At 40.6% G+C, this 9,831-nt stretch overlaps 1 protein-coding gene across 3 annotated transcripts; it reads left to right on the top strand.

Annotated features, from left to right (window-relative positions):
• The first annotated feature begins 2,669 nt into the window (after positions 1–2,669).
• fen1 (flap structure-specific endonuclease 1) lies at positions 2,670–7,792 on the top strand. Of its 3 annotated transcripts, none has more exons than XM_029626205.2 (12): positions 2,670–2,763; positions 2,996–3,090; positions 3,204–3,306; positions 3,479–3,581; positions 3,834–3,897; positions 4,011–4,120; positions 5,367–5,503; positions 5,700–5,766; positions 5,912–6,043; positions 6,249–6,400; positions 7,232–7,346; positions 7,541–7,792. In XM_029626205.2, the coding sequence occupies exons 2-12, from the start codon at positions 3,009–3,011 to the stop codon at positions 7,616–7,618; spliced, it is 1,143 nt and encodes a 380-aa protein (XP_029482065.1). In that variant the 5' UTR covers positions 2,670–2,763; positions 2,996–3,008; the 3' UTR covers positions 7,619–7,792. The 3 variants fall into 3 exon arrangements, with proteins under 3 accessions (XP_029482065.1, XP_064863019.1, XP_029482064.1); XM_029626204.2 differs by having other exon boundaries at positions 2,671–2,774; XM_065006947.1 differs by lacking the exon at positions 7,541–7,792 and having other exon boundaries at positions 2,670–2,774; positions 7,211–7,235.
• Positions 7,793–9,831: the final 2,039 nt, after the last annotated feature.

The raw sequence follows: 9,831 nt of genomic DNA, 5'->3' as shown, positions 1-9,831 counted from the left end.
TATTCCAAAATATACATTATTCTGAAGAAAAGTTTTTATCCCACTAGGTATAGCTGTAATAACAGTGTCATATTCCTCGCTTAAAACCTCAAAGTTGTATCTTTCCATAAATTATTTCCACGTAAATAGGTTCCCACTAATATTAACTAATTGTCTGGACAAGGATAATGTTTTTCGAGAACCATTTATGGTAAAATAACATATTTTCTTCTATGTAATAACGACCCATTGTTCCATATAAAACATGTATGATGTGAAAAGTTGTGTTTATAGAACAAAGCCGAGCACATTAAAGCCTGCTTGTGAAAAGCTGCCAGTTTCACAGGAAGTTTACCAACAATATATGGACATTGTAGTAAAAAAATGAAGCTTTTCGAACTTCTGAAAAACAAAATGAGGTATAATTTTCCAGAAACTATGAGGATTTTTTATGTACCTTTTAACCCAATTGATTTTTGATATCTGATTGAATAGAGTGAAGTCTAAGACATTTAGAGCGCCATCACAAACCCTGTTGGTGATAACATCTCTTTTTTATCTTACGTGGCGTGTTTTTCCATATGAACATGTACAATAGCCTATCTAAGATACAGCAAGTGGATTTGGGAATGTCAATAGAAAAAAAAGATAGGATGCACGAGATAGCCCCTCAGCTTTGGATAAAAGCACCCTTCCTTGAAGACTTAAATCCCTCCCCTAACCATGAGATTTTTTTTGACAGATTCAGTTACAAGGTTCAAATTAAGATCATTCACAGCCTTCAGATTTTTGGTGATCTTTACAGCGAGGTAGGTTACAGTATCTTTTTCAGAGATGTTACATTATGTTGGATTGAAAGCTCCTTTCAAAACAAACATCTCACATTTGGAAAGATTTAATACCAAACCTGAGAGTTTGGAGAACTGCTTCACGATATCCAATGCTAATCTAGTTTGTGACACATTTTTCAAAAAAGTAAGGTTATCAATTATCATGATTTAAGAGATCCTTGTGTGGTTTAGGTATAAGAGTAATAACCGCTTGCTTCAAAGAGGCAGGTAGTTCTCCCTTCTTTAAAGCCTCCTTAAAGGTTTCAAGTAAAAATTGTGCTCTTTCTTCAGAGAAGGTTCAGAGGTTAATCCATCACAACCTGGAGATTTGTTATTTTTTTAACTGAGCAATCCCGTACTGGATGTCCATAATGGATAAATCTTGACAACAAGACCGATTGAATTCTTCACTAACCGAATTAACCTTCTCTATAGAATCAAGGAGATCCTTAGAGTCACCCAAATTGTTATCTAAGGAGTAAAGATTCTCATACAATTTAGTGGTAAAGTCTGACAACAACTCTCTATCCTCAGTGGTAACCCCATTAATCTTACATTTCCGAAGTGTGTTGAGTTCCCCTCTCCTCTTTTCCAAATTAAAAAAGTATCTACTGTTCTTTTCACCTTTTTCAAGCCATTGTTTCCTGGATCTTATGAAAGCTCATCTAGCCTTTTCCTCATACAATGTATCTAGTTGATTCTGTAAATCATCCAATTTAGCTTTCTCAATAAAATCAAGATGCTCAATCTCTGTGATATCCGCATTTGTCTTAGAGAGTTCAGCTACCTCACATCGCCTTCTTAAAGCAAGCCGTTTTACATAAGTAATACAGGCTGAGCGGATTTTAAATTTCAGCAGTTCCCAATATTGACCAAATTCTGCATTAGATGTAGCTAAAATCCAGTAAACAGAAATTAGATTCTTAATCCCATTTTTTAAATCATCATGCAATAACAATGAGTTATTTAATTTCCAATAACCACCCGAGTATTTCTTACCATCATTGCTGCACATTCTTACAGTCAACCATATGACTCTATGATCCGTCAGGACTGCAGACAATATTTTTACCTCTACAGTGTTGGGCTCAAGACTAGAGGTTATCACCCACAAATCAATTCTTGATTGTAGAGAACAATCTCTATTACTTCATGTGTATCGTCTCTCTCCTGGGTTTTTAACTCTCCATATGTCAATTAAGTCCGGGTTTTGACAGAAATTCACGAACTTGTTCACACCAATGTTAGGCCTATGAGGCAATCTATCAGTCTCGTTAGAATAAACCATATTAAAATCTCAACCAGCTATAATCTGACTGGATGGATATTTTCTCAAAAGACTGTTAAGAGTTTCTTCAATTTCCTCTAGAAGTAAGTTATTTGGAGGACTAGAACAGTATCCATATACATTACACAACACAAATAATCTGTCCATGTGGTTGATGACCGCTACTAGCCAATGTCCATTGGAATCCATTTGAGTAAACAAAAAAATATCTTTGGAATTGTGTGCTAAAATTGCAATCCCAGCTGAATGATTAGTCCCGTGGGCCCCCCAAAATTACAATGCCTAACTGATTTTTCCAATAATTATAGTCCTCTTTGCATGAATGTGTTTTTTGAACGAATACAAGATCTGCGTTGCAGTCCTTTACAAAACAAACAAAAAAGCTTTTCTCTTCACTGGTGTTTATTAAATAACTGATATTTCTCTCGCATGGATTGCACTTAATCTCGCTAACCAATCAAATATGATTATTAACTTTCTGTCAGAGATACAGGCATCTTAATCCGTTATCGGTCAATCGATGGAGGCTTGTTTAATGGCGTTGTACCCGACACGATTCGAACACTCGACTTGTAATGCCTGGATTTGGATTTCGCGCGAAATTGAGGCATTGTCTTCGCGCCCGAAGCAGTGGACTCCGGGAAAGTATCACGACTAGAACATTCGGTGAGTCGCAGGTAAACAACGTTTTGTTCGCATGTTAGTCATCATACGTCGGTAGTTGATTAACGTCTAATATTGCATAACATATCTACATTAAAATAGCATCAAGTCAAATTTCATAATTGAGCGCGAGGAGGACACTATAGCAGTCCTTTATGTACACAATGCATAGCTAGCTAGTTGCTAACGTTTGCTAATTTGCTCTCAGTCAGCTATCGCATTCATTGTTTTGCAGAACACATTCCACCATGGGAATTCACGGGCTTGCAAAGTTGATTGCAGACCAGGCACCATCTGCTATAAAAGAACAAGACATCAAGAACTACTTTGGTAACAACCTAACATGACTGTTATTTATTGTTGTTGTTGCCGTCCAAGCTTTCTCGTCATGCAGGGGTGTATCACGCCGTTGCAATGTTGTCTTGTTCTCTTGACTACTTTAGGGCGGAAGATCGCAATAGACGCCTCCATGTGTATGTATCAGTTCCTTGTCGCTGTTAGACAGGATGGTAATGTGCTACAAAACGAGGATGGAGAGACCACAAGGTAGTTAACTAGCTACATGTTCCCGCATGCCTGTAGATCTACTCGTGTATGTGTGAGATATAACGTTAATAATAGTGAATTAATATACTTTATATAGTATTCTAACCCGTTCTAATGTGATATTTTCAAGTTTCAAGTCGGTTTTGTCACGTGGATTTTCTTGCATCCTCAGCCATCTCATGGGCATGTTCTACCGAACTATCCGCATGCTGGAGCACGGCATCAAGCCTGTCTATGTGTTTGATGGCAAGCCCCCACAGCTGAAGTCAGGAGAGGTGAGACCGGCTGAGGTCACATTAGCCTCTATGAGTCAGTGTGGACTGGACAAGCCTCCACGGTTAACTTTTAGATAAAAACACATTTTTCTAACAGTCCCTTTACAATGTAGAATAAACTCCATGTTAACTTACTCTGCATCAATGAGAGTATGATGAAAGGTTAGTCTACATGCGTTTACTCAAATATTGAACAATCTAACTCGCTTGCTTGCTCTCTCTGTCTCTTGCTCTTTCTCTCTCTGGTTCTAGCTGGAGAAGAGAGGAGAGAGGAGGGCTGAGGCTGAGAAACTGCTGGCACAGGCACAGGAAGCAGGTAGAGCAAGTCACCCACTGCAAACTGACATTGATTTACTTCATGTTTGCATGCAAACAGAAATTACACCATGGAATTGTGTAGTGACAACCTATTTTCATATTCGCCACTAGGGGAGCAGGAGAACATTGATAAGTTCAGTAAACGTCTGGTGAAAGTCACCCGGCAACACAACGACGAATGCAAGAAGCTGCTCACCCTGATGGGGGTGCCATACATCGAGGTTTGTCTAAATCTCTGTTTAGTTCCTTTCCTTAGCCAATCATAAACAGTTGAATGTTATGTGAATGTAGTTAGGTATACCTATGTCCATAAATATATTTTTCCGTCGAGCATATGCCGTCTCGGTGAACTAATCCATTGCGGAATCCTAGACTAAAAGCCAATTTATGCTTGATCTGAAAATGTGGTGGAGGGTGTGACGCAACTGTGGAGCCTCCACAGACATGCAGAGGCCAAATCAAACTCTGTGCTGCAATGCCATGCGCCTCCCAAATGTTGTAACAATGCGGAGGGCTCTGTATAGCTCCGCATTGACATGATTGGTTGACGGTAGGTGAGGGTGGTACATCCTGATTAAACACAAACTCACTTCCTTGAAAACTTCCTTCACAACAGCAATGCTCTGACTTTTGCAGAGGCCGTATCACCGTAAAGGTGCAGACGTCAGATTGACCATGCGGCATCCAGATGCACAATGTATTTCTGTCTCCAGAATGTGCTCTCTCCCGCCAATTTGTGCACATTCATTGTTTCATAACTGCATTGTGTGAATTGTTTGCATTTGATTGTTAGTGTTTGATTGCTAGTTTGTCTATTCCCCATTACATATATCAAATCAAAGTTTCACGTGCGCCGAATACAACAGTGAAATGCTTACTTACAGGCTCCAACCAATAGTGCAAAAAAAGTATTAGGTGAACAATAGGTAGGTAAAGAAAGAAAACAGTAAAAAGACAGGCTATAAAAGTAGCGAGGCTACATACAGACTTCGCTGGCAGTGAGGTTAGTCAGGCTGATTGAGGTAGTATGTATGTGTAGATATGGTTATCACCAGTTACATTTACTGTTACTTCCTATAATTTTTAATCTACAATGTTTGTTTGGTTACGGCCATTTCTGTTTAATGCATTCAATATATTATTACTCCTTTTACCATTCTCGTTGTCAGAGTGGACACATTGTTTGCGCAGTGGACAACCTATGCAACACTTGTGAGAAACAATGAAAGGTTTAAGAGTTTTGTCAATTCAATTTAGTCATTGTCTTTTGTTTGGAGCGTTCCTGTCAATGTTGAGTAAGGACGTGCACCTGATTATGCTTAGAAGTAGGCCTATAGGGCTACCTGGCTTGCGTACATATGTCGGCATAAATGTGCCCATTTGGGGGATCTGATAGTATATCTGTTTTGGCTAGTTCATTTGTTCTGTTTTGATAGTGAAGATACAATCTCCCATCTCACCATCTAGGCTCCGTGTGAGGCTGAGGCGAGCTGCGCTGCTCTGGTTAAGGCTGGGAAGGTGTTTGCCACTGCAACAGAGGATATGGACGGTCTGACTTTTGGAACAGGGGTCCTACTAAGGCACCTCACTGCCAGCGAAGCCAAGTACTACTGCACTTCCTATACTACCTTAATCATTACCTATCTTTTCATCCCATTATACAGTATTTGCAGCATCACAGCCATACAGTTTGTGGTCCTATTTTAACAGTAGAAAAAGTGGTGTATGTTATTGTATTTGATGTGTGTTAGATATTCATATTTTTAAAAGTTTTATAACATTTATGTTCCTCTATCCTAGAAAGCTTCCTATCCAGGAGTTCCTGTTCAGTCGCCTTCTGCAGGACATTAATCTGACCCATGAGCAGGTATCTCCAGACATACTCGTCTTCTGTGGTCAAGAACTGTCAGTATAATGTCATGTTGTGACATCAGACCATGACCTTTTTGTTTGTAACTGTGTAGTCCTCTACCTCTGCCACTCACTCTTCCCCTCTCTTGCCTCTGTCTCAGTTCATAGACCTGTGCATACTGCTGGGCTGTGACTACTGTGGTACTATCAAGGGAATCGGGCCCAAGAGAGCCATTGACTTGATCAGACAACACGGCTCCATCGAGGAGATTCTGGAGAACATCGACCCGTCTGTGAGTACTGCTCTACTGACTGTCCTTAGCTAAGTAGTGTTCCCTGTATTACATTCTCCATTGTCTCCATTGCTCCTCTTCAGCACAGACATTCAGGACACTCCCACATTACTAACAGTCTTTAGTTTAAGTTCAAAACAACGATGCAGCAGTTCTCCCTGTCCCAGAAGTCAGTCTGAGTGTCTGTCTCCTTGGCCCCTTGCAGAAGCACCCTGCCCCAGAGGACTGGCTGTATAAGGAAGCCAGAGGGCTGTTCCTGCAGCCTGACGTGGTGGACTGCTCCACCGTAGACCTCAAGTGGAGCGAGCCTAACGAGGATGCCCTCATCCAGTTCATGTGTGCAGAGAAACAGTTCAGGTGACTGATAGTCTGAGCAATGAACATTATTGGCCCCTTAAAAATGTATGTTTTTACATGGCATAAAAGTAACAATTGTGTCAAACAGAACTTTAATACTCTTTACCTAATGATTTATGTGAGTTTAGAATGGCAGGGGCGAGTCCTAAATTCTCCCATTTGATGTCATCGCATGACTAAGGGGAAATTCAACTAAAGTGGAAGTTGGGATTTGCCCCAAATGGTGTAAATAGTGGAATAGATGCTTCAGTCACACTTCTGTGTTCTAAATCAGTCAATTATTCTAAGTGGTGCAGTGCTTGTAGACCTCTGCTGCCTTTTCACTATTTTAAATGTTAACATTTACATTTTAGCAGACACTATTATCCAGAGGGACTTACAGGAGCAGTTAGGGTTAAGAGCCTTGCTCAAGGACACATCGACAGATTTTTCACCTAGTTGGCTCAGTGATTCGAACCAGTGACCTTTCTGTTATTGGCCCAACGCTCTTAACTGCTAGGCTACCTGCCACACCAATTTCACACCACATCCACATGTTATGCCATGGTTGGTATTTTGTATTTCTATTTATTATGGATCCCCTTAAGCTACTCTTCCTGGGGTCCAAACACACCAAAGCACCCACATTAAATATAAAACCAAAGATAAAACAGTGAACTACGTTTGTACTGAAAGAACTAAAGATTAAACAGTACATCATATAACATCTCTACACCACCACACATCCACAACATGTTCAATACAACAATATCACAATGTGAATCTATGCATGCATGTGTGAGTGATGAAGTTTGTGACTCATCCTTTCAGGTGTGTGTGATGTGTTTTCAGTGAGGACCGCATCAAGAACGGCTGTAAGAAGATTCTGAAGAGCCGACAGGGCAGCACACAGGGACGACTGGACACCTTCTTCACCATCACCGGGTCTCTGTCATCAAAACGCAAGGTGCGTAGGTCACTATATCACATACTTGACAGCATGGCACACAGAGGGAGAGAAGTGGAGCTAGAAACCTGAACAATCTAAATGGTTGACAGTTTGTTCTATTACAGATTGTCTTGAGAGAGAAACAACAACATGAAGTGTCTTGACCATACTGTATCCATGTTAAAATAATCATCTACTTCCTCCTTGTTTAGGAACCTGAGACAAAGGGATCCAACAAGAAGAAACAGAAGACCGGTGCAACCCCAGGCAAATTTAAGAAGGGAAAATAGACTACAAACAGGAAGTGAAGCAAGTATAGCAGAAGTTAGTGCAGGGGTGTATGAATCACTTAGCTACAATTACTTACTACAATTATAGTGCGTCTGATCAAGTCTGTTTTTCATGTTGAACTAGGCAAGTTTTATGAATGTTTATTCTTTTGAATAAAATATTTTAAAAAATAATGGATTTTGGCTTGAATTTGAATTATTATTATTTTTATAACAAATGAAATGTAACATGCATTCCCATTCAAGTCAGAGCTAGGGGAGAGGGAGATGCCTCTTGCTGAAGCTTTGTTGCATTATCAATATGACAAACAAAATGTGCTAGAGTATAGAGTCATTAGAAAGGGGAAATGTTTTTATAGCACATTTCCGTACTTGTGTAGACTTTAAAAGCATCATGTTAAATTAATACTGTCCTTTTTTTTTCTCTATATATATACACACACTGAATATAGTGCATTCAGAAAGTATTCAGACCCCTTGACTTTTTCCACATTTTGTTACATTACAGCCTTATTCTAAAATGGATTAAATACTTTCCCCCAATCCACACACACACTACCCCATAATGACAAAGCGAAAACCAGGTTTTTAGAAATGTTTGCATATTTATAAACAACTTATTTACATAAGTATTCAGACTGTTTGCTATGAGACTCGAAATAGAGGTGCATCCTGTTTCCATTGATCATCCTTGAGATGTTACTTCAACTTGATTGGAGTCCACCTGTGGTAAATTCAATTGATTGGACATGATTTGGAAAGGCACACACCTGTCTATATAAGGTCCCACAGTTGACTGTGCATGTCAAAGCAAAAACCAATCCGTGAGGTTGAAGTAATTGTCCGTAGAGCCCTGAGAGAGGATTGTGTCGAGGCACAGATCTGGGGAAGGTTACCCAAACATGTCTGCAGCCTTGAAGTTCCCCATGAACACATTGGCCTCCATTGGATGTCTTTCATGGGCAGGGAGACTGGTCCAGATCGAGGGAAAGATGAGCAGAACAAAGTAAAAGAAATCCTTCACTCAAACCTGGTCAGGACCTCAGACTGGGGCAAAGGTTCACTTTCCAACAGAACGACCCTAAGCACACAGCCAAGACAAGGCAGGAGTGGCTGTTGGACAAGTCTCTGAAGGTCCTTGAGTGGCCCAGCCAGAGCCCGGACTTGAACCTGATCTAACATCTATGGAGAGACCTGAAAATAGCTGTGTAGTGATGCTCCCCATCCAACCTGACAGCTTGAAAGGGTCTGCAGAGAATAATGGGAGAAACTCCCCAAATACAGGTGTATCAAGCTTGTAGTGTCATACCCAAGAAGACTGGAGCTGTAATCACTGCTAAAGGTGCTTCAACAAAGTACTCTATAATTCAGCACTATATTACCCTCCTTCTTGGTCAAATAGCCCTGACACAGCCTGGAGGTGTGTTGGGTCATTGTCCTGTAGGAAAACATGATGGGATGGCGTATCGCTGCAGAATTCTGTGATAGCCATGCTGGTTAAGTGCGCCTTGCATTCTAAATCATTGTCAGTGTCACCAGCAAAGCACCATCACAACTCATCCTCCATGCTTCACAGTTGGAACCAAACATGGAGAGATCTTTTGTTCACCTACTCTGCGTCTCACTAAGACATGGCATTTAGAACCAAAAATCTTACATTTTTACTCCAGACCAAAGGACCGATTTCCACCAGTCTCACGTCCATTACGTGTGTTTCTTGGCACAAGCAAGTCTTCTTATTGATGTCCTTTAGGTGTGGTTTCTTTGGAAGTAATTTGACCATGAAGGCCTGATTCACACAGTCCCCTCTGAACAGTTGATGTTCAGATGTGTCTGTTACTTGAACTCTGAAGCATTTATTTGGGCTGCGATTTCTGAGGCTGGTAACTAAGGAACTTATCCTCTGTAGCAGAGGTGACTCTGGGTCTTCCTTTCCTGTGGCGGTCGTCATGACAGCCAGTTTCATCATAGCGCTTGATAATTTGAGACTGCACTGAAACGTTCAAAGTTCTTGACATTTTCCACATTGATTGACCTTCATGTCTGAAAGTAATGGACTGTCATTTCTCTTTGCTTATTTGAGCTTTTCTTGCCATAATATGGTCTCCCGAGTGGTGCAGTGGTCTTAGGCACTGCATCTCAGTGCAAGAGGCGTCAGTCATTACAGTCCCTGGTTTGATTCCAGGCTGTTTCACGTCTGGACGATGGGCTTC

This window comes from Oncorhynchus nerka, linkage group LG22 (genome assembly GCF_034236695.1).
Source record: "Oncorhynchus nerka isolate Pitt River linkage group LG22, Oner_Uvic_2.0, whole genome shotgun sequence".
NCBI classification, from domain to species: domain Eukaryota; kingdom Metazoa; phylum Chordata; class Actinopteri; order Salmoniformes; family Salmonidae; genus Oncorhynchus; species Oncorhynchus nerka.
Note: the sequence above shows the minus strand (reverse complement) of the source record. Positions and strands in the feature narration are given on the sequence as shown.

What these genes read in the sequence shown, in the direction of transcription:
- fen1 (XM_029626205.2), top strand. Translation starts at nt 3,009, where the DNA reads ATGGGAATTCACGGGCTTGCAAAGTTGATTGCAGACCAGGCACCATCT. An exon ending in AGACATCAAGAACTACTTTG is followed by an intron (nt 3,091 to 3,203) that starts GTAACAACCTAA and finishes TGACTACTTTAG; the next exon opens with GGCGGAAGATCGCAATAGAC. An exon ending in GGCACAGGCACAGGAAGCAG is followed by an intron (nt 3,898 to 4,010) that starts GTAGAGCAAGTC and finishes ATTCGCCACTAG; the next exon opens with GGGAGCAGGAGAACATTGAT.